General features: G+C 49.2%; 1 protein-coding gene across 6 annotated transcripts in view; it reads right to left on the reverse strand.

The window, feature by feature from the left end:
* Positions 1 to 12,447: 12,447 nt before the first annotated feature.
* The window catches only part of LOC309400877 (geranylgeranyl transferase type-2 subunit alpha-like), a 38,453-nt gene continuing 26,942 nt past the window's right edge, over positions 12,448 to 23,958 (reverse strand). For all 6 annotated transcript variants that reach the window (XM_081969597.1, XM_081969594.1, XM_081969593.1 and 3 more), the window contains exons 12-17: positions 19,882 to 19,970; positions 17,587 to 17,675; positions 16,494 to 16,610; positions 14,007 to 14,120; positions 12,780 to 12,867; positions 12,448 to 12,661 (exon numbers count right to left, since the gene is read on the reverse strand). In XM_081969597.1, the coding sequence (XP_081825723.1) occupies positions 12,513 to 12,661; positions 12,780 to 12,867; positions 14,007 to 14,120; positions 16,494 to 16,610; positions 17,587 to 17,675; positions 19,882 to 19,970 (646 nt within the window). In that variant the 3' untranslated portion in view covers positions 12,448 to 12,512. The remainder of the gene's footprint in view (positions 12,662 to 12,779; positions 12,868 to 14,006; positions 14,121 to 16,493; positions 16,611 to 17,586; positions 17,676 to 19,881; positions 19,971 to 23,958) is intronic.

Below are 23,958 nucleotides of genomic sequence, written 5' to 3' on the forward strand. Positions count from 1 at the left end.
AAGTTTGAAAACTTTTCCCTCCGGAATTAAACCTCCGGAGTTGTTCCAGGGCTCCCCATAAAGGCCTGTGAGAAAGGATCCTTCTCTAACTGAGACTGTTAAAGGTTGAAGATGAGGTAGACTGCCTTGGGATGTGGAGGTTCCACCCATTCGGGCAGAGGGGCTGATAATGGCCAGAATGTACCTTTCGTCCTCCAGCTGGAAAGACCCCTTTTGAAGGCCAGGGAGCAAAATCCCCCACTTTCACTTTTGTTATAAACTGCCTCCCAGGGATTGTTTGGTCAGTTCAACAATGGGAGGAAAAAGAAAATAAAAATTACCTTAAATGGGACTTTCTGTTCTTACCTTCTGTTGGGAAAGAATTGTGAGTAGCAGAGGAAGTGTGTGTGTGTGTGTATTGTTTATTATATTTTATCATTTTAATTATTATGTCAATTTTTATACTATATTATATTTTATTTTATTTTTAATTTAATGTAATTTATTATACTTTTATTTTATATTTTATTATTTTATTTTATTTTATTATTTTATTATATTTTATTATATTATATTATAATATTATATTATATTATATTATATTATATTATATTATATTATATTATATTATATTTTTATTATTATATTATATTATATTTTTATTATTATATTATATTTTTATTTTATTTTAATTTTTCTTTATTATTTTACTATCTTAGTTAAATTTGGAAGGGACCTCGGAGGTCATCTATTCCAACCCGCTGCCCAAGCAGGGGACCCTACACCCTTTCTGACAACAGGACAGTCCAGTCTCCTCTTGAAAGCTTCCAGAAATGAAGTTTCCCTGTTCAAGCAGGAGATCCTTACAGAATAATGGAGTTGGAAGGGACCTCCGAGGTCATCTAGTCCAACCCCCTGCCCAAGCAGGAGACCCTACACCCTTTCTGACAACAGAGCAATCCATTCTCCTCTTGAAAGCTTCCAGAAATGAAGCTTCCCCTGCTCAAGCAGGAGATCCTTACAGAATAATGGAGTTGGAAGGGACCTCCGAGGTCATCTAGTCCAACCCCCTCCCAAGCAGGACACCCTTTCTGACAACAGGGCAGTCCAGTCTCCTCTTGAAAGCTTCCAGAAGCTCCCACAACTTCTGAAGAACAGAATAATAACAGAGCTGGAAGGGACCTTGGAGGTCATCTAGTCCAACCCCCGCCCAAGCAGGAGACCCTACACCCTTTCTGACAACAGGGCAGTCCAGTCTCATCTTGAAAGCTTCCAAGGGATGAAGCTCCCACAACTTCTGAAGGCAACTTCTTTTGCGACAACGCTGCGGAGAGGATGATTGCGAACCGGTGGGAAATTCTCGGCCCTGCCAACTTTCTTGCCCGAGTCGGGTGAGGCGCTTGGCACATGAGAAGGCAGGGTGGAGGCCGGCGAGGAGAGGAAGCGGGCTTCTTTTTGGGGATCTGCTGCGACATGCGCCCGAGGGGACATCTTGCCACACCTTTGCTGGTTGGGGAAATTACAAATCCAGTCTGACCAGCTTCCAAAGGCAGGGAGAGCCAGTTGGGAAGCAGGCAGGCCGGGCCTTGACGGGCATGGGAAAAAGCGAGTAAGGACAGAGTCACATTGGAGTCGAGCGGGGAAGGGACAAGCCCAAAGGCCATCTAGTCTAACCCCCCCGAAACGCATCCGGGTCCCAAGATCACGAAGCCGACGTCATGTCCCGATAAAACTCCTTTTGTTTCGGTTAAAGGGAATTCCTCTCCAGTAAAGTCCCGGCCGACAGTCTTTCAAGAGATTTTACGACGACAGGACTTTATCGGGCTTGGAAAGCTGTCAGGCCGAATATCTTCCAAACGCCATGCTGTAGCAGCAATTACTCGGCAAGGGGTCAGGAACGGCTCTTCGCCCTAATGAATTGAACTAATGGCCTCCTGCAAGCTCCACTCCCCTGGCGCTCCCTCTTTTATTCCCTCTGGGAGGGACCATTCATCGTCCACCTGTGGCCTTACTCCCAAGTTGACCCTTGTTCTTTAGCTGCTCCCTTCGTCTGGCAACTCTGCGCATGCGCACACTGGGAACAGGCTCCAGCTGTTCTTCTGCCTCACAGATGTCCGACTCCGAAGGCAGCTGATAACTGTCAGACGGCCCTGACCCTCTCATTGCCTCTGACACAGAGCCCTCCTCAGAGCCTTCCCCAGACTCCAGGACTGGACCATGTTCCTCCCCAACCTCCTCACTCTCCGAATCTGCTGCCAGCTCCGCGGATTTCCTGACATTTATGGAAAAATCTAGATAGCTGCGATTTCAAACTTTCTCTGGTTAGAGAGAGCTGGGGAGCGTCGGTGGGGCCAATAAAAGAGCATATTTGCAGAAATGAGGGATCCTTGGTGCTCTCTGAGCTTGGTGGTTTTCTTGCAGATGTTTCAAAGCCCAGCTAGGTAACATCATCAGTGCTGGAAGGGAGTGGGGTTTGGGGAGAGGAGGAGGAGGGGGAGGGGGAGGGGGAAAAGGAGGAGGAGGAGGAGGAGGGGGAGGGGGAAAAGGAGGAGGAGGAGGAAGAGTGTGAGGTCCTTAGTGCTCTCTGAGCTTGCTAGTTTTCTTGCAGACATTTCAAAGCCCAGCTAAGTAACATCATCAAGGCTAGAAGGGAGTGGGGTTTGCAGAGGCGAGGAGAGGAGGAAGGATTGGTACTCTCTGAACTTGGTGGCTTTCTTGCAGGACGTTTCCTAACCCAAACTGAGTGACGTCATCAGTGCTAGTCAGTATCGATTGTGCCACATAACCCATGTGGCGGCAAGGTGAGGTAATTGGGACTAGACGGCCTGCTTGAGCAGAGGGTTGGACTAGACGACCTCCAAGGTCCCTCCCAGTCCTGTTATTCGGAATCTTGCAATCTTTGAAAGTACAATTTCCCCACCGTCTTGCGACGCGTAAAATGGAAGCCATTGAGATTGGCGTTGAATTTTAAGTTTTATCGACGAGGAAATAAACCCCTCGCACATATGCGTGCTCGGCGTTCCCGACTCTAGGGGGCGGTGCTCATCTCCGTTTCAAAGCCAAAGAGCCAGCGCTGTCCCAAGACGTCTCTGCGGTCATGTGGTCGGCATGAAGCCACACGGAATGCTCTTCCCTTCCCACCAAAGGTGGTTCCTATTTTTCTACTTGCATTTTTTTACGTGCTTTCGAACGGCTAGGTTGGCAGGAGCTGGGACAAGTCACGGGAGCTCCCTCCGTTACGCGGCGCTGGGGATTCTAACCGCCGAGCTGCCGACCTTTCTGATCGACAAGCTCAGCGTCTTAGCCCCTGAGCCACCTTCAAGGGAGACTAGTATAGATCTATTTCAAGCTATTTAGCTCTCCTCAGCTAACTATAACTTTCTGGGCTTCGAACCCGAGCCCGGTTCTGAGCTGGGTGCTGAAGTCCACACAGCATGGACTTTGTAGTACCCACCACATAGACTTTGCCCCGCAGGTGCTTTTTTTCAAGAGGCAACTGGGCGATCTGTTGTTCTTCTTTGAAGAAGCTTCTTCGGTGACTTATGACCCGTTTTTCACACTTACGGCCGTTGCGATATTCCTGTGGCCGCATGATCAACATTTAGACGCTGGGCCACTGATGGGTATTTATGTTGGCTGCAGCGTCCCAGGGTCACCTGATCCTCTGTTTACGACCTTCTAGAGCGGCACAGTCAAACGGGGCAGGCGGATTTGCTTAACGACCGTGTGAGTCATTTAACCACCGCAACGATTCACTTAACAACGGTGGTAAAAGAAAATAATAAAATGGGGCAAAACTCGCTTCCCCCAATTCTCCCTTACCCACATATATTTGGGGCTCATTTGTTGTTAAGTGTATGTACCCTGAAGCGAAACGGGGAAGCCGGGTTCGCTTAACGACCGTGTGAGTCATTTCACCACTGCAGGGATTCGCTTAACATCGGTGGCAAGGAAAGCCGTAAAATGGCGCAAAACTCACTTCGCACAATACACGGAAGCGAGACGGGAAAAGCCGGATCCGCTTAACAACCCCGTGGCTGGTTTAACAACTCCAGCGAATGGCTTCGCTGCGCGGTGGGTATTGGGGGGCTCTCCATTGTGGTCGTAAATTGAGGACTGCCTCGAAAAGAACCGGTCAGAGGTTATTTCGAGAGATCTGTCAACGGAGACATTCGGTCCGTGAGTTCATCAGCATTCCGGCTTTGAAACCCAGGCGTCTTTCGATAAGAGGACGCAGAAGTGATGGCTCAACCGACAGCTCGCGTCACAAAGCAGCTTCTGACACATCCCAGCACGCTGCGCAACAGCTTCCTAGCCCACAACACATCCTGGCGCAGCAGAGGTGGCATAAGACGGGTGCGTGAACCTTAGCGCATGCAATCTTCTGGATCGTAACTTCCATCCGAACATGAAGCAACGCATATATTTTTAAAAAACACAGTTTCCGCTCCGGGAAGAAATGACCACAAAACGGTTGTTCGAAGCAGATTTTTTGAAGCAGGAAGTAGCAGGGGGGAAGTGGGGGAAGTTGGCCGGACGGGGTGCAAAAGTGCAAAAGGACGGACCCACCCAAAGGGACCTCGGAGGTCTTCTAGTCCAACCCCCTGCTCGAGCACGAGATCCTGTGCCATTTCAGACAAATTGGGTGTCCAATCTCTTTCTTAAAAAAAAAAAAAAACCTGCCGCGACGGAGCAGCCACAATTTCTGGTGGCGGGCAGTTCCACGGGTTAATTGTCCTTACGGTTAGGGAAACTGTCCTTAATTCCAGGTTGCTTCTGTCCTTGATCCGTTGCTTCTTGTCCTGCCTTCAGTGGATTTGGGGAATAGCTTGACTCCCTCTTCTTGGTGGCAGCCCTTCAAATATTGTTTTCACGTCACCCCTGGTCCTTCTCTTTGTTAGACTACTAGAATAACAGGGCTGGAAGGGGCCTCGGAGGACATCTAGTCCAACCCCTTCAAGTAGGAGAACCCTATACCATTTCACACAAATCCAACAGCCTCTTAAAAACCTCCAGTGATGGCGAACATTCACAACTTCTGGTGGCAAGCAGTTCCACCGGTAAATTGTTCTGACAGCCATGAAATTTCTCCTTAATTCCAGGTTGCTTCTCTCCTTGATTAATTTCCATCCATTGCTTTTTGTCCTGCCTTCGGGACCTGAAGATGGGGAGATGGACACTCTCTTCTTTGGGGCAGGCCCTCAAATAATGGAAGACTGCTATCGTGTCATCCCTACGCCTTCTCTTTGTTCAGCTAGCAGAATAACAGAGCTGGAAGGGCCTTTGGAGGTCTTCTAGTCCATGCCCCCTCAGGTAGGAGACTCTATATACCATTTCAGACATATTGTCCAATCTCTTCTTAAAAAGTAGTAGCAGTAGGAGGAGGAGGAGGAAGAAGAAGTGGAGGAATAACAGAATAAAAGAGATGGAAGCGACCTTAGAGGTCTTCTAGTCCAGCCCCCTGCTCAAGTAGGAGACCTCACATCATGCCAGAAAAACAGTTGTCTAATCTGGTCTTCAAAAGGTTCAGAAATGAAGATACCCACAACGCTTGTCCAATCTTTTCTTAAAAGCCTCCAGAGAGGGAGCCCGCACAACTTCTGGTGGCAAGTAGTTCCATTTGGGGGGGAGCATATATACAATAACAGCGTTGGAAGGGACCTTGGAGGTCTTCTAGTCCAACCCCCTGCCTAGGCAGGAAACCCTATACCGTTCCAGACAAATGGCTATCCAACATCTTCTTAAAGACTTCCAGCGTTGGGGCATTCACAACTTCTGGAGGCAACTTCTGTTCCACTGATTCATTGTTCTCACTGTCAGGAAGTTTCTCCTCAGTTCTAAGTGGCTTTTCTCCTTGATTAGTTTCCACCCATTGCTTCTTGTTCTACCCTCAGGTGCCTTGGAGAATAGCTTGACTCCCTCTTCTTTGTGGCAACCCCTGAGATATTGGAACACTGCTATCATGTCTCCCCTAGTCCTTCTTTCTCTTAAGCTAGACATACCTAGTTCCTGCAACCGTTCTTCCTATGTTTTAGCCTCCAGTCCCCTAATCCTCTTTGTTGCTCTTCTCTGCACTCTTTCTAGAGTCTCCACATCTTTTTTACATCGTGGAGACCAGAACTGAATGCCGTATTCCAAGTGTGGCCTTACCAAGGGATTGTAAAGTGGTATTAACACTTTAGTGATGAATGATGAAAAGTTGATGAACGAAGTGAGATGGGCACCGCTTGTTATTCTATGTAGTAAGGGAATTGTAATGGACATTGAACAGTAAGGATTGCCATTTATAGACAATTACGGGTAATTAATCCAAGAGATGGAAAAATGGAGAGAGAACACGAAATATACTTATCATGGGAAACTATTGAGATTTAAAGACAGAATCACAAATTGGGGCGTGTAAGGATGCATAATTATATAAATATAACGACGAGAATAGCTGGGAATTGTAACCAGGTCTACATCTTGGCCAAAATTAGGCTGGGGGGTGGGAGGTTTAAAAGCAAAAAAATGACTACATGTGTATACTTTTTTGTTCTATTTTTTTTAAAGGAGGAGGAATATCTATGTTAAAATTAAATATGTATATTGGAAAGGAATTATAAATCCCATCAACATAAAATGGAGCTGGCTCAGAAGCTGAAATACATCAAGTCAATGAGATGAAGAGTGTGAAGTGGAGGAGAGAGAGACAAGGGAAGAAGAGAGGGATAGGAGAGAGGGCAAGGGGAAGGGAAGGGGAGGAGAGAAAGGAGGAGTGGAAAGGGGAGAGAGGAGAAGGAGAGAGGAAGGGGAAGTAGAGAAGAGAAGGATGACAGAGGGAAGAAAGGAGGTAGGGAGAGAGGGAGAAGAAAGTGATGGATAAGGTACAAATATGGTGTATGAGATCAGATGAGCCAATCATTGTTTTGGGGAGTTGATGGTAAGATCAATTGATGTAAACATTTAGTAATACAGCAGTGATGTGCAATCAGGGGAGGCAGGGGAGGCAGAGCCTCACCGCTCTCATCATGAAAATAAAAATACTCTGGGAAGCCGCGAAAGTGGCTGGGAGAGGCGCGCGGCTTGGTTTAGCCTCCCTGGACATCTCAGCAGCAGCCCCAAGTGTGCCGATGTCGCCATTTTTTGCATCGGGCAAGCCCGGGATCCTTGCAAGGGGAATGGGACCACGTGTGCAGGCGGCTCCTCAGCTCCAGCCTCAATCAGCGCAGCCGCGGTCCCCTTCATGTTGGCTCAGGAAGGAGGGGAATGGGACCACGTGTGCAGGGGAAGGGGATTGCGGCTGCGCTAATCTGAGGCTGTACGCTGAGGAGCTGCCTGCACACGTGGTCCCATTCCCCTTGCAAGGATCCCGGGCTCGCCCGATGCAAAAAATGCCTAGGTAACATCATCAGTGCTAGAAGGGGGGGGGGAAGGAGGAGAAAAGAGAAGTTTCTCTTCTCAGAAATGTGTTCTGAGTGGAGCTGCGGCAGCCTGTCTGTCCCTTTCTGACATTTCTGAGAAGAGAAACTTCTCCGTTTGGGCTGCGCCCGTGCGATCGGAGCAACCACGCGGTTTGATGACGTCACCAGCCTCACCAGTCATAAACCTCACCGCACGTCACAGAGGGACTCTATATTTAATGTTACATGCATTGAACGGGGCGCGGGGGCTCAGGGGCTAAGACGCCGAGCTTGTCGGTCAGAAAGGTTGGCCGTTCAGCGGTTCGAATCCTGAGCGCCGTGTAACCGAGCAAGCTCCCGTGACTCGTCCCAGCGTCTCCTAACCTAGCAGTTCAAAAGCATGTAAAAAAAAGGCTTTTGCAACCTGATATTATACATTCACATTTGGGCAGCCCTAATTTATGCCGACAATTAAGTGGCTATTTTGAAAGAAGAACACAACATACCTCGTTGGGGAGTTTTCCGCAAAATATTTAGATTGGACAGACTTATATTTAATTCCAGCCCAAATAGAAATGCACATTTGGAAGGTCATAATGTATAATTTACAGGATGTCCCAGCGGCAAAGATGCTGAGCTTGTCCCAGCGGCAAAGATGCTGATCAGAAAGGTCGGCAGTTCGGCGGTTCGAATCCTGAGCGCCGCGTAACCGAGTGAGCTCCCGTGACTTGTCCCAGCTTCTGCCAACCTAGCCGTTCGAAAGCACGTAAAAAAATGCAAGTAGAAAAATAGGCGCCACCTTTGGTGGGAAGGGAAAAGCGTTGCGTGCGCTTTCGGCATTTAGTCATGTCGGCCACATGACCACGGAGATGTCTTCGGATAGCGCTGGCTCTTCGGCTTTGAAACGGAGATGAGCACCGCCCCCTAGAGTTGGGAACGACTAGCACAGATGTGCGAGAGGAACCTTTACCTTTATCTATTGGCTGCAGTGAGAATCGTATTTGCACAATGTTGGAAAAACAAGAAGACCCCTCCAGATGAAAATATAAACCAGAGAATAATGGATTATGCAAAGATGGATAGATTGACATTGAAAATAAAAGATAAAGGAGACAGAGTATTATTTAACGAGGAATAGGTTTTATCAATGGCTAGAGAGAAGAGGTAGAAATGAAATAAAGAGTTGTATTTAAGTAAAATATGAATATTGTTTATAATTACAAGTCTGCTAATATCTTTAACAGGAACAGAAATAAGCGAATATAATTATAAATATGGTTAGAATTATTCTGTTATATTATTCTGATTACTATCAGTGTATGTAATTTTTTTTCTTTTCTTTTTGTAAAATGGTATGCCCGGACAATATACTGTATCTGTATTCAAAATATCTATCAATCTATCTATTTATCTATCTATAATACCTTTATTATATCTATCTATCATCTATCTATCTATCTATCATCTATCTATCTATCTATCTATCTATCTATCTATCTATCTATCATCTATCTATCTATCTATCTATCTATCTCTCTATCTATCTCTATCTATCTCTCTATCTATCATCTATCTATCTATCATCTCTCTCTCTCTCTCTCTCTCCCTATCTCTCATCTATCTATCTATCTATCTATCTATCTATCTATCTCTATCTATCTATCTATCTATCTATCATCTATCTATCTAATCTATCTATCTATCTATCTATCTATCTATCCATCTATCATCTATCTATCTATCTATCTATCATCTATCTATCTATCTATCTATCTATCTATCTATCTATCTATCATCTATCTATCTATCTATCATCTATCTATCTATCTATCTATCTATCTATCTATCTATCTATCATCTATCTATCTATCTATCATCTATCTATCTATCTATCTATCTATCTATCTATCATCTATCTATCATCTATCTATCTATCTATCTATCTATCTATCTATCTATCTATCTATCATCTATCTATCTATCTATCTATCTATCTATCTATCTATCTATCTATCTATCTATCTATCTATCTATCTATCTATCTATCTATCTGGCTGTATGTGTGTGTGGGTTTTCCAGCTAATTTCAACCAAACCTGCCTAGTACACGGATGTCTTACTCTTTGGAGAAAAATACTGTGGGGGCAAGACACCCCTAACTCCCCTTGGGGGTGTGCGTTCTGTTAAGATACAGCCTGTTGTGCCTTCAAATGGCTTCTACCGTACTGCCGTAAAATGGCTTCTACTGTACAGTGCAGTGGAGTTGTCATGGTAACGGCTTCGCAGTATTCCATAAGGGGGCTCCCTCTGGTAAGGGGGAAAATCCAAAATTAGAAATTATGTTTGGTCCGGACATTTTCCCCCTATAAATAAATACCCTTGCAATGCCAGGTTATCGGCTAGTATATAAATAAAAAAAAAACTCGACAGACAACAAAAAAAAATTGCCAGGGTTGGGCACTCCCTGATTTAGAACAAGAAAAGGCAAATAAAAAGGTGTTGTGACGTCTGGCTATAAATTGTTCAGGGGGATTAAGAGGCGTTCCCATTTTTTCCCTCACAGGCCCACACACGTTTCCCCTGAATTCACCTCCTGCTTTGCAGTATTAACGGATTGCTTTGTATCTGTACGAGTGTGTAATTGTGTGCAACACTAAGAGGCCCGTGACAATCTATCTATTAATAAATGTCTGTGTGTTCAGGCATAACTCTGGAACGCCTCGGGCATTTTCAACCAAACTTGGGTACACAGATGACTTCCTCTCTGGAAAAAAATACTGTGGGGGGTAAGACAGCCCTAAAACCCATCGGTGTATCTGTTCTGTTAAGATACAGCCTGTTGTGCCTTAAAATGGCTTCTACTGTACAGCGCAGCGGAGTTGCCACGGTAACCGTTTCACAGTACTCCACCTGGGGGCTCCCTCTGGGAAGGGGGAAAATCCAACATTCGAAATTACGTTCGGTCGGGACATTTCCCCCCTATAAATAAATACCAGGGCAATGCCGGCTTATCGGCTCATCCATAATAATTCACATTTTCGATGGGAGAAAACGGCGACGGCTATTTAGAACCTTGACGAACCCTGACTGAATGGAGCCTGTGTCAGGCTTCCAGGTAATAGATCTGTAGCAAGTTGTGCCGTATGGTTGTTAAAAGTCACGACGGCCGTAAAACGAATCACCGCAACCGATTTGATTTTACGATCTTTTTGCAGCTGTTTTAAGCAAACACCACAATCCTCAAGCGAACGCTGCAGTCGTTAAACGAAACCTTCGAGGGCTACAGTTTGGTTTTTCAGAAAACCGGAAAGAAGGGTTGGTTTTCAGCCAAAATATTGGAAAATGCGGTCAGATGTCCGTGGATACCGAATGCCCAAATGCAGCCATGTGACTGGGGTGGAGACGGGGCAGTCGTCGTAACTCGCTGAAGTATGAGCTGATCGTATGCAACTGCAGCCGAAAAAGCGAATACAATTTGAGGTTCTATAAACAGAGGCGTAGAACCAAAATCAGGTGAAATATTAGTTACCGCTTTGTAAAGCCTTAGTAAGGCCATACCTGGAATCCTGCCACTAATTTTGGTCCCCTCGTTACAAAAAAGATGTTGGAGACTTTGGGAAAAAGGGCAGAGAAGAGCAACGAAGAGGATCAAAGGCCTGGAGGCTAAAATATAGGAAGAACGGTTGCAGGATTTGGGGGTGGCCAGCCTAGAGGAAAGAAGGACTAAGGGGGACAGGATAACAGGAGTCCAGTATTTGAGGGGCTGCCCCAAAGAAGAGGGGGTCAAGCTATTCTCCAAAGCATCTGAAAGCAGAACAAGAAGCAACGGATGGAAACTAATCAAGGAGAGAAGCAACCTGGAATTAAGGAGAAACTTCCTAACAGGGAGGACAGTTAACCTGTGGAACTGCTTGCCACCAGAAGTTGCGGGCGCTCCAACACTGGGAGTTTTCAAGAAGAGACTGGACAGCCGTTTGTCTCAAAGGGTATGGGGTCTCCTTCTTCAGCAGGGGGTTGGACTAGAAGACCTCCAAGGTCCCATCCAACTCTATTCGGATTGATTGAAATACCCCTGGGAAGGTGTGTCGCAACTTTGAACTGTGGTTAAGGGACTAGTAATGCCCAGGAGACGGTGAGTTCTAGTCCTGCCTTAGGCACAAAACCTAGCATGGTGACTTTGAGCCAATCACCAGGAGACTGGGAGTTCTAGTCCTGCCTTAGGCACGAAAGCTAATTGGGTGATTTTGGGCCAATCACCAGGAGACTGGTAGTTATAGTCCTGCCTTAGGCACGAAAGCCAACTGGGTGACTTTGGGCCAATCACCAGGAGACTGGGAGTTATAGTCCTGCCTTAGGCACGAAAGCTAACTGGGTGATTTTGGGCCAATCACCAGGAGATGGTGAGTTCTAGTCCTGCCTTAGGCACAAAAGCCAACTGGGTGACTTTGAGCCAATCACCAGGAGACTGGGAGTTCTAGTCCTGCCTTAGGCACAAAAGCCAACTGGATGACTTTGAGCCAATCACCAGGAGACTGGGAGTTCTAGTCCTGCCTTAGGCACAAAAGCCAACTGGGTGACTTTGAGCCAATCACCAGGAGACTGGGAGTTCTAGTCCTGCCTTAGGCACAAAAGCCAACTGGGTGACTTTGAGCCAATCACCAGGAGACTGGGAGTTCTAGTCCTGCCTTAGGCACAAAAGCCAACTGGGTGACTTTGAGCCAATCACCAGGAGACTGGGAGTTCTAGTCCTGCCTTAGGCACAAAAGCCAACTGGGTGACTTTGAGCCAATCACCAGGAGACTGGGAGTTCTAGTCCTGCCTTAGGCACAAAAGCCAACTGGGTGACTTTGAGCCAATCACCAGGAGACTGGGAGTTCTAGTCCTGCCTTAGGCACAAAAGCCAACTGGGTGACTTTGATCCAGCCTTGTCTCTCTCATTTTCAGCCCACCTCACAGGGTTGTTGTTGTGAGGAACACATAGGAAGAGGAAATCATTCAGGAATAATCTGTTGCCTTAAAATAATAATAATAATAATAAAATAATGAAGACGGGATGCAAATAAATAAATAAACACAGCTGATTGGGATGTTTTTAATTGGCAATAAATTAAGGGTCCCGGGTGCTGTCTACCCCCCCCACCCTCCCAGGAGATCAAGTGAGGATAGTGGTGACGTTGGGGAGCAGCGTGGCCAACTCCGATTGGATGCCGGGGGTTTGGCACAGGGGGTTTCCTTGCAGGCTGAGCTGAGCCAAGGCGGGGAAGGCGGCCAGGCTGCGGAGGGCGGAGGCTCGCTGGATGCCTGACGGACGCAAAACGAGTTAAGGAGAGGCTTTGCTAAGTGATATCCCAACCCCCCCCCCCTGTCAATCTCCCCAGCCCCCATTTAACACCGGCCTCGTCCCGCCTTGGAAGGATACGGTTGTTACGGAGAGAGAGTTCCTCCAGAGAAGGCAGAGGGGGCAGCCGTTCGAGGCTCTCGATCTGGTTGTCGTCGGCCTCCATCACCTGGGGAGGAAAAAGCGGACAATCGGAGCTAGGGGGGAGTCCTCGACGTATGACCACTGTGTTGGGGACTACCAGCAGAGTCGGACAATGAGGAGGTTGGGGAGGAACATGGGCCAGTCCTGGAGTCAGGGGAAGGCTCTGACGAGGGCTCTAACGAGAGCTCTGCATCGGAGGCAGAGACAAGGCCAAGGCCGTCTGGCAGTTCTCAGCTGCCTTCAGAGTCGGACATCAGTGAGGCAGAAGAACAGCTGGAGCCTGTTCCCAGTGTGCGCATGCAGACGAAGGGAACAGCAAAGGAACAAGGGTCGACTTGGGAGTAAGGCCAATGGACGATGAACGGCCCCTCCCAAAGGAAATAAAAGAGGGAGCGAAAGGGGAGTGGAGTTTGAAGGAGACAAATTGTTTGTTCGTTTCTTTCAGGAGTGTGAAGATCTGTCTGTGAATCTCAGAGAATCTCTGCCCTGTGGGGGGTGGCCAGCTTGACAACAATAGTTGGGCATGGCTGACTGGGTGGGGGTGGCCAGCTTGACAACAATAGTTGGGCATGGCTGACTGGGTGGGGGTGGCCAGCTTAATGGCACTCGTTGGGCATGGCTGACTGGGTGGGGGTGGCCAGCTTAATGGCACTCGTTGGGCATGGCTAACTGGGTGGGGGTGGCCAGCTTGACGGCACTCATTGGGCATGGCTGACTGGGTGGGGGTGGCCAGCTTAATGGCACTCGTTGGGCATGGCTGACTGGGTGGGGGTGTCCGACTGGGTGGGCATGGCCAGCTTGAGAGCATTCATTGGCTGTGACCGACTTTGTGGGTGTGGCTGTGGGTAAACATGGCCAGCTTGATGGCACTCCCCAACTGCTGGCCGGATGTTTTTTCTTTGCCTTGGGTAGACTGGGCCAAAGCCACGTGGGCCACTCCCTTCCATTTTCCGCGGGCAGGATACGGCCCGCGGGCCTTGTGTTTGAAAACCCCTGCCCTAAATGAACGCGTTCATCCTGAGGAGACCCCGTGCTCAGCCCAGAAAGCAAAGCAGTGGCTGATGGTTCCTGGACTCTGTTGGGGGTAGGGTGGGGGGCACCAGGTAAGAGAAGCCGAGCTCCGAAAGAGGGTGAGGGGAGTGGGTGGGTGTGGAGCGGGCTTACCTCGAGGCAGCGCATCATGGCCACTGTGGGGGGGAAGGCAGAGAGGAGGTTGTCTGAGAGATTCAGGTGTGTGACCAGCAACAGGTGTTCCAGGTGGCAGAGGCTGGTCACGCCCTAAGGAAAGGAAACAAATGAAATAAAATCGGAATTTGTTACTGTTATTTTAACCGTTGACTCCTGTCCGAAGGTTTACCTGACTTTTATAGGCGGGTAAACCTACTCAGCTGCCGATTACGGCTTCCTTCGGTCTCCTGCATCCTTTTAAATAATTTTTAATATCGCTATTTTTAACGTTAACATTTAATATTTTTAATCTCACATGCCGTCCGATTCCCCATTTTTTTTCCAATCCTCCTTCGCTCTTGAGTACAGGCAGTCCTCGACTTACAACGCTCCGTTCAGCGACCCCTCAAAACCGAAAAAATGCGACTGACGACCGTTGTTCATAGTTGCCGCCTTACAGCGTCCTCAGGTTCCCGCAATCAAAATTTCAGAGGCTCGGTTCATATTTATGCCGGCCGCAGCCTCCTGTTTGTAGTTACGACGGCATGAGAAAAGTGACTTATGATTATTCCCCACACTTACGACCATCGCAGCATCCCCATGGTCACTGAAACAAAATTTGGAGGCTTAGCAACTGATTCATACGGTGGCCATGTCCCCGGGGGTGGGATGGAGTGTCCTGTTTTGCGACCGTCGGACCAGCAATGTTAACGGGGGAAGCCAGATTGGGGCGTCGGTTCTTACCTGATACGCCCCTTCTCGAGACAGCGGTCATGCATGGGTTAACTCAGTCAGTAACCAATAGAAATGAGTCTACCAAAGTGATGTTGTCGCTTCTGAGGAGTGTCCTCCCGCTTTGATGACGAAGGAGATAAGTAGACTGCTGTGTATTATTCAATTGCTCTCCATCCTCTGATGCTCCAGGGCTTCTCCCAGATCTCCCACTGCGATTGTTCCCAGGTTTCCCGCGCGGCCTGGGGATGACCGCTGTCTCCACCTGCCTCGAGAAGGGGCGTATCAGGTAAGAACCAACGCCCCGTTCTCCAACGTTGGCGGAGGCAGCGGTCATGCATGGGGACGTACCAAAGCTGGGCTCGTTCCCGGGTGGGAATGAGACTGGGCTAGGAGCTTGAAGAGGGGAGAACCTGTTGAAGGACCCGCCGCCCGAATGCGGCATCTTCCAACGCGTATCTATCCACCTTATAATGGCGGATAAAGGAGGTAGGAGTAGCCCAAGTGGCCACCTTGCAGATCTCCTCCCCCGAGGCCTGCCTTGTCTACAGAGGCTACAGAGCCTATGGGCTGGGCGCCACGAGGTAGCCGAGGCCGCGGAACGAGGGAGGGCGTCGAAAGCCATGCGGAGAGGCTGCGGAGGCGGTAGCGATAGTTTGGCGGTGGCGGGAGGGCTGAGGAATGGCGGTGGCGGCAGCTTCTGGTGTGGTTGGCGCCGTGGCGGTGTCGGCGGCAATCGAGGGAGAGCCCGGGAGATCCAGGGGCGGCAGCAGCGCTGAGCGGGGCCTCCAACGGCCAGTGCTGAGCAGCGCTGCGCCCAAAGAAACTTCTGAGCTTGCTGGCAATTTCGGGAGGCAAAAGCCTCAAAGAATCCCTGGCCATTCCCCTCAGTAAGCCCAAGGGAGAACGGTGAATCCTGGCATCAAAGGGAGCAGTCCTTTTTTTCTTCCTCGCAATTTGGAGATGAATCCAAGCCAATTAATTGGAAGTAGGGAAGCCAATTGAAGTTATTCAGTAGAAAGTTTGAGGAGAGCGCAATGGGCACAACCAGTTCAAATCGGACTGAGTCTAAAAAAGGGGGAGGACGCTCCTCAGAGGCGATGACATCCCTTTGGCCGACTCAGTTCTATTGGTTGCTGACTGAGTTAACCCTTGCATGACCACCGTCTCCACCAACGTTGGAGAATCGCTTAACCACCGTGTGGCTCACTCTACAGCTGCAGCGATTGGCTGAACAGCATGTGGCAAGAAAGGGGGGGGGTTTGAAATGAGGCAGGTGGACTTCACACCCGCCTCGCTTAGCACGGAAATGTTGGGCTGCGTCACGGACGTATGTCGAGGACTACCCGTACTGCACGAGGCTGAGGTTTCCAGGATTGCAATCGACGTGGGATTTGCACCCAGCACCAGTGACCAGTTTGAACTTGGGGAAAAAAATGGCCTAGAAATGCCAGAAAAGGATGTAGGGTCTCTCACTTAGGTGGGGGGTTGGACTAGATGACCCACAAGGTCCCTTCCAACTCTGTTAATCTACATTTGCAAAAAGCATTGGGAAACCAATACGCAATTACGCAGGATGAGGTCAATGATGCCTCCAAAGCCTTCTCTTTCTCCTTCCACCGTGACGAGATTTTTCACGGAGACCTCGTCAAACCAGTCCAAAAATGGACTTTCCACCCCGCAGAACTTAAGATCTGCCCACCTGCAGGGACCCTCCATCCCCCTCATTTCCTGGCCCTTCTCCCCCGTTACCTTGTGGGACAGGTCTACCACCCTCGAATCGGCGTACTCCATCTTGAGGACGCTGTTCTCAATCAGAAACTTGCTCCGGAGGTCGTTGAGGTACGAGGAGCGCATGGGGTCTGCCGCCTGACGAAGGGAAAATGGAGGTGAGCATGAGAGCATCATTGGCTTGGTTATCAACAAGATTGACATGGGAACGTATCCAGGTGGATCGTTTTAGTGTAAAAAGATACAGCAGGGGTTGTCATCCTTGGCAACTTTTAAAGAGGGGATGGGCTTCAACTCCCAGAATTCTTCCGCCATCATACTTGTAAAATGGAAGGACTTCAACTCCCAGAATTCCCCAGCCACTGTGGTTGAAAATGGGTGGACTTCAACTCCCAGAATTCCCTAGCCAGTTTGATTTAAGGTAGGCAAACTTCCACTCTAAGGACTTCCTTGGAGGACTCTTCCTTCACTTTGCTAAAATCAAGATATATTATGTTTACCGCATTCCCACCCTCTATTAAGAAAGTTACCCTATCAAAAAAAATGTCGATAAGGGGTGGTTTGTCCTTTATCTGGGCTGAATTCTGGTCAATCCTTGCTGGCTGGGGAATTCTGGGAGTTGAAGCCCATCCCTCTCAAAAGTGGTCGGATAAAACACGGAGGTCGCAAAACCTCGCGAAAAAAGAGATCTCAGATCTTTTCAACTTACGGCACAAGTGCCGCAGATGGCGCAGGGAGCCCTTGCTGCAGGCACGCTAGCCGTCGCCCCAGCCCAGCTCCACCGCGCATGTGCGCGCACCTCCTGCCAGCCAGCTGGTCTTGGGGTTTTTTGCCGTGCACGCTGGTGGTGAGTTCCTACCAGTTTGGCCCAGTTTGGCCAAACCGGTAGTGGTATGGCGGCCTGGGCCTGCCACACCCCCGAACTATTTCCCCGGTCGCCATCTTGTTTTTGAGTTCCGCGCATGCGCAAAACAATTGTAACTGAACTGCGCATCCGCACGCAAACCCCCAAATCCTTAGCTTCTAAGGCGAAATGTTGCATGCTACATTCGCAGTATTAGCTTCCGAATAAAGTGCGAGTCACACCGGACTTCGGTGTCTCTCCCGGGCTGACCTTCAAAGCAGAGAAGTAACGGAGGGTCTCCTGCTCGTAAACCAAGGGGTCCAAAGCCCTCATGAGGAGGATGATGGTTAGGAGACACCCTGAGGAGGAAAAAAAGGGCAGATTCAGGTTTAATCAAGCTACCCTCAACTCAACTCCATGCTGTTAATTCTATTGTGGTCTGCCAGCGGCCTGTGGAGCTGACAACGGAATCGGACAGTGAGGAGGTTGGGGAGGACCATGGGCCAGTCCTGGAGTCTGGGAAAATCTCGGACGAGGGCTCTGCGTCGGAGGCAGAGATGGGGCCAGGGCCGTCTGGGACTTATGTGCTGCCTCCGGAGCCTGACATCGGCAAGGCAGAGGAACAGGGGAAACCTGTTCTCAGTGCGTGCATGCGCAGAGCTGGCAGGAAGCAAGAATAGTTAAGACAAAAGGGGCGACTCGGGAGTAAGGCTTGGGAGATGATTGGCCCCTCCCGTAAGACACAAGAGGAGCAAACGGCCGTGAGCTTTTGCAGGAAGCAACTTGGTTCGTGCTGATCGGTTTTAAACTCTGAAGCTCCGTTTTGACTCTGTGCTCCATTGGGCCTTGCAAAACGAATTGGCAATTAGGCAGCGTTTTAAGGGAGAGAAAGGTGGGTGCTTATCAGCCTGATCCCGAAAGACTGTGGCAGACTCCTGTCGGACTCTTCACAAACTGCTTGTGACTCATTACGGGCTGTGAATGAATATACCGTATTTTTCGGACTAGAAGACACACTTTTTTTGTCTCCGAAAAGGGGGTGAAAATGTCTGTGCGTCTTATAGACCGAATATTGCCAAAGCCCCGCCCATCTGCTGGCCATTTTGTGGCCTCTGCATGCCCCATTTCCTGGCCTTTTTCAGCCCTGTTTTCAAGCCTTTTTTTGCCCCGTTTTCAGGCCTTTTTCCAGCACATTTCAGGCCTTTTTTCAGCCCGTTTTCAGGCTTTTTTTGCCCCGTTTTTAGGCCTTTTCCCAGCACATTTTCAGGCCTTTTTTCAGCCCGTTTTCAGGCTTTTTTTGCCCTGTTTACAGGCCTTTTTCCAGCACATTTCCAGGCCTTTTTTCAGCCCATTTTCAGGCTTTTTTTGCCCCGTTTTCAGGCCTTTTTCCAGCACATTTTCAGGCCTTTTTTCAGCCCATTTTAGGCCTTTTTTGCTCTGTTTACAGGTCTTTTTGCGGCCCATATTCAGGCCTTTTTGCCGCCCATTTATGGGGCTTTTTTCAGCTCATGGTTCTGGAAAAAACGGGGTGAAAAATGCCTCAAAAATGGGCTGAAAAAAAATCCCAAAATGGGCCCCAAAGCCCCCCAAAAAGCCCCCCCAAAGCCCCGAAAATGGGTATGAAAAAGACTGGAAAAGGGCCAAAAAAAGGCCCCCCAAAAGGGCTGAAAATGTGGTGCGCGGAGACCAAAAAACCTTTTGTTCTTGTTATTTTCCTCTTCTAAATTTAGGTGCGTCTTATAGTCAGGTGCGTCTTATAATCTGAAAAATACGGTAATTCACAGCCGTTGAAATAAAAAGAGGGCTTTTGGGACTGAGTGCGTGATTTTTACTGTCTCAGAACAAATTCATTGGCGAAAAGTTCCTTTCTTGTGCATATTTTTCTGGATGGAAAAGAGCTGCAGGGAAGCATAAAATAACTTAGTTGCCCACCTGCCCTAATTGGCTTGTTGGGGTCCCGCTAAAAACCATCAAACATTCCCATTACGTTTAATCTTTCCCTTGATCGTCTGTTTATAGGTAGTCCTCGACTTACGACGGCCACTGGGAACGGAATTTCCATTGCTAAGGAAAGGAAGGCAGCGGTTCTCCAAGTCACGCCTGACGTTACCACCTTTTTGGGCCTCGTGAATCCCGGAAGTCGTTAAGTAAATTGTGCCGTCGTTAAGCGAACCGGCTCCCCCCCCACTGACTTTGCTTTGTCGGAAACCGGCTGGGGGGGGGAGTCAGGTGACTCTGGGATGCTGCCATCGTCATAAATAACGCGCCCGAATTTTAAGGGTGAGGCCGTGGGGATGTTGTGAAGATTATAAGTGCGAGGATGGTCGTAAGTCGAGGAATGGTTGTAAGTCGAGGAGTGCCTGTATCTTTCAAGTTGCTAGTCCTGAAGGAGGTTCTTAAAACTGGAGGTCCCCGGGGCAGCTCTTGAGAACCTCTAGAGGGGCTACAGGCTGTCAGAACAGTCTTAAGGACTAGTAACTTAGGGGAAAGATTTGAGGCTGTTACTGAGGGCTCTTCTTGGGATCCGCCTGAGTTGTGTGGGAGCGAAGGAGATCCCGAACCTACACTTGTTTTCTGGCTCCAAGGCCTGCAGCTCCTTGCAGGATTCTAACTCCGACTGAAGCACCGTGGACTTCTCAATGGAGAGCTCGCACCTGGGACAGGGAGAGGAGGAGGAGGAGGAGGAGGTCAGGAAGGGAGGCAAAGCAAGGTTTTTGGCCACAGGGAAGGAAGGAAGGAGAGAAAGAGAGAAGGAAAGGAGGGAGAGAGAAAGAGAAGGAAAGGAAGGAGAGAAAGAGAGAAGGAAAGGAGGGAGAGAGAAAGAGAAGGAAAGGAAGGAGAGAAAGAGAAGGAAAGGAAGGAGAGAAAGAGAGAAGGAAAGGAAGGAGAGAAAGAGGAGGAAAGGAGGGAGAGAGAAAGAGAAGGAAAGGAAGGAGAGAAAGAGAGAAGGAAAGGAGGGAGAAAGAGAAGGAAAGGAAGGAGAGAAAGAGAGAAGGAAAGGAGGGAGAGAGAAAGGAAGGAGGGAAAGATGGGAAGGAAAGGAGGGAGGAGGAAAAATGAGAGGGAGGGAGGAGGAGATGGGAATGAGAGGGAGGAAGGGAGGGAGGAAGGAAAAAAGGAAGGGAAGATGGGAAGGAAGGAAAGAGGGAGGAGGAAAAACAAAGGGAAGAAGGGTGGAGGAAGGAGATGAGAAAGAAGAAGGAAGGAAGGAAGGATAGGAATGAGGAAGGCAGAGGAAGGGAGGGAGGGAGGGAAGATGTGGAAAAGAGGGAGGAGGAAAAACAAAGTGAGGGAGGGAGGAGGAAGGAGGTGGGAATGAGAGGAGGGAAGGAGGGAAGGAGATGGGAATGAAAGGGAGGGAGGAAGAAGGAAGGAAGGAGATGGGAATGAGAGGAAGGAAGGAGGGAGGGAGGAAAGATGAAAGGAAGGAAGAAGGGAGGGAGAAAGGAAGGAAGGAGAGATGGAAGGAAGGAAAGGTGGGAGGAGGAAAAACGAAGGCAGGAAGGGAGGAGATGGGAATGAGAGGAAGGAAGGAGGGAGGAGGAAGAAGAAGGATGGAAGGAAGGAAGAGATGGGAATGAGAGTAAGGGAGGAAAGGGAGAAGGAAAAAATAGTGAAGGGAGGAGATGGGAAGGAGAGGAGGAAGAAAGAAGGAACAGATAAGAATGAGAGAAAGGGAGGAAGAGGGAAAAAAAAGAGATGGGAATGAGAGGAAGGAGCCGTCATTCTCTCTCTCTTCCTCCTCATTCTCCCAACGCCTGATCAGAATTCAATTAAACAGATATCAAAACAAATAAAAAAAACCCTCCTGAAAGACCCTCCCCAACCCCCCCCCCCCCACAAGGCATTCTGGCTATTCACAGAAAGCCAATTTCCGCCCAGCGCTTGAGGGAATTCTGGGCCTTGAAGAAACCCACCTAGGCTGGCAGGGGGAATTCTGGGAGTTGAAGTCCACCCATCTCAAAGTTCCTGAGGACCCCCCCTTAGTCTGAACCACTCAGCTGGCCTGCACCCCCTTGGCTCCAACAATGCCCCCCTCCCTTTTCAGTCCAGCATTGTTGGCGGGGTGGGGGGTGTCCCCCCAATCTTAACTGGCTCCCCCCTCCCCTTTCTCTCCCCCCCCCCCGATGACATCAGGCGCTGAGCGCATCTCCCCACCTCTTCCCCCTGGCGGAGGGGCTTTCCTCCCTCCGCTGAGTCAGGCCGAGCTCGGCGCTAGCTCAGCTGAAGGAAGCCTGACACGTGTGCCCGAAAACGGATTGGCCCATCAATCACCCCGGCTGGCTGACTCGGTTTCCCCCTCGGGCCAGATGTCACGGGCGAGATCTCGGTCCGCCCCGAAGCCCAGAACGGGCTCTGGATGCCCCACGGATGGAAGGGGAGCCAGGTGGTTGGGTGGAGAAGAGGGACGGAGAGGAAAATGGGGGGCTGACGATGGATAGTTTTCCTTCCTTCCTTCTTTCCTTTCCTCCATGCTCCCTTCCTCTTTCCTTCCGACCTCTTTTCTGCCTTTCCCCCTCTTCCTTCCTTTCCTGCCAGTCTCCCTTCCTTCCTTCCTTCTCCTCCATGCTCCTTCCTTCCTGTCTTTGATTTCCTTCTTTGTTCCTGTCTTTTCTTCCTTCCTTCCCTTCCCTCTCCCCCATGCTCCCTTCTTTCCTGCCTTTTCTTTTTTCCTTCCTTCCTTCCTTCCCTCTCTTCATGCTTCCTTCCCCTTTCCCGCCTTTTCTTTCTTTCCTTCCTTCCTGACATTCTCCGCTCCTTCCTTTCCTGTCTTTTCCCTTCCTTCCTTCCCTCTCCCATGCTCCTTCCTTTCTCCCTTCCTTCCTTCTTTCTTGTCTTTCTCCCTTCCCTCTCTCCCCATACTCCTCCCTTCCTCCTTTCCCTTTCCTTCCTTTCCTCTCCCATGTTCCTTCCTTCCTTTTCCATTCCTTTTCTCCCTTCCTTCCTTCTCCCATGCTCCTTCATTCCTTCCTTTTGCATTCCTTCTTTTCTCCCTTCCTTCCTTCCCTCTCCCGTGCTCCTTCCTTCCTTTTGCATTCCTTCTTTTCTCCCTTCCTTCCTTCCCTCTCCCGTGCTCCTTCCTTCCTTTTGCATTCCTTCTTTTCTCCCTTCCTTCCTTCCCTCTCCTATGCTCCTTCCTTCCTTCCTTCCTCCCTTTCCTCTGGCTAAAACCTTGGCAGGGAGGTGTGTGTTTGGGCAGAATGGAGGAAGGAGCGCTCCATCAGCCACTTTAGGCTAAATGCAAAATATACAGGTAGTCCTTGACATACAACGGTTGGCTTAGTGAACGTTCCAAGTTATGACGGCACTGGAAAAATGACTGTTTTTCACACTTAACGACCGTGGCAGCATCCCCCAGGCTCACGGGATCAAAATTCAGGCAATTGGCAACTGACTCACATTTACGACGGCGTGCGGTGTCCCGTCGGTGTGGGTGTGGGTGTGACGCGATCCCCTTTAGCGGCCTTCCGATGAGCAAGGGGAAACAAGGGATTCACTTAACCACCGTGTGACTAACTCAAGAACGGCAGCGATCCACTTAGCGACGGTGGCGAGAAAGGTCGCAAAATGGGTCAGGACTAATTTAACACCTGTCTCCCTCAGCAGGGGAAATTCGGGGCTCCGCCTTGGTCGTAAGCCGAGGACTACCTGCGTGATCAACCTATGGGTGTAGGTTGTTGCGCAACGGGTTGTGTTGTGTTCTCGAAGGACGGGCCTCGTGCGCCGTCTCTCTTTGCTCTTGTGCGTTGCCAAGATTTGCCGCGGTGACTGAGGCTTGTTACACGGGGATTAGCTCCCTGTCTTCCCCACAGGAGCTGCTGAGGTGCTAAGTGGAGATTAAGCGGCCTCTTTCCCTCCATTAAGCAAAGCCAGGGAGTCAAATCGGCACTGAGAGGATTTGTATCCTAAAGCGGTGTTTCTCAAAAACCCCAGCGACTTTAAGGTGGGTGGACTACAACTCCCAGAATTCCCTATCCAGCATTTGGACTTCAACTCCCAGAATTCCCTATCCAGCATTGGGTGGACTTCAGTTCCCAGAATTCTCCAGCCAGCATTTGGACTTCAATTCCCAGAATTCCCTAGCCAGCATTGGGTGGACTTCAGTTCCCAAAATTCCCTAGGGAGCATTGGGTGGACTTCAACTCCCAGAATTCCCTAGCCAGGCTTTGGATTTTAATTCTCAGAATTCATTAGCCAGCATTTGGTGGACTTCAGTTCCCAGAATTCCCTATCCAACATTTGGACTTCAATTCCCAGAATTCCTTAGCCAGCATTGGATGGACTTCAACTCCCAGAATTCCCTATCCAACATTTGGACTTCAATTCCCAGAATTCCCCAGCCAGCACTGTGTGGACTTCAACTCCCAGAATTCCCTAGCCAGCATTTGGACTTCAACTCCCAGAATTCCCTATCCAGCATTGTGTGGACTTCAACTCCCAGAATTCCCCAGCCAGCATTTCACTTCAATTCCCAGAATTCCTTAGCCAGCATTGGGTGGACTTCAACTCCACATCCGCTGAGATGCCAACCGGCGAACAATTTCCTTTCCTCCACCATTCGCCACCACACCCACTTTAAGGTGGGTGGACTACAACTCCCAGAATTCCCTAGCCAGGATTGTGTGGACCAACTCCCAGAAT

The sequence above is a fragment of the Natrix helvetica genome (genome assembly GCF_964273705.1).
Source record: "Natrix helvetica genome assembly, chromosome: W".
NCBI classification, from domain to species: Eukaryota; Metazoa; Chordata; class Lepidosauria; order Squamata; family Natricidae; genus Natrix; species Natrix helvetica.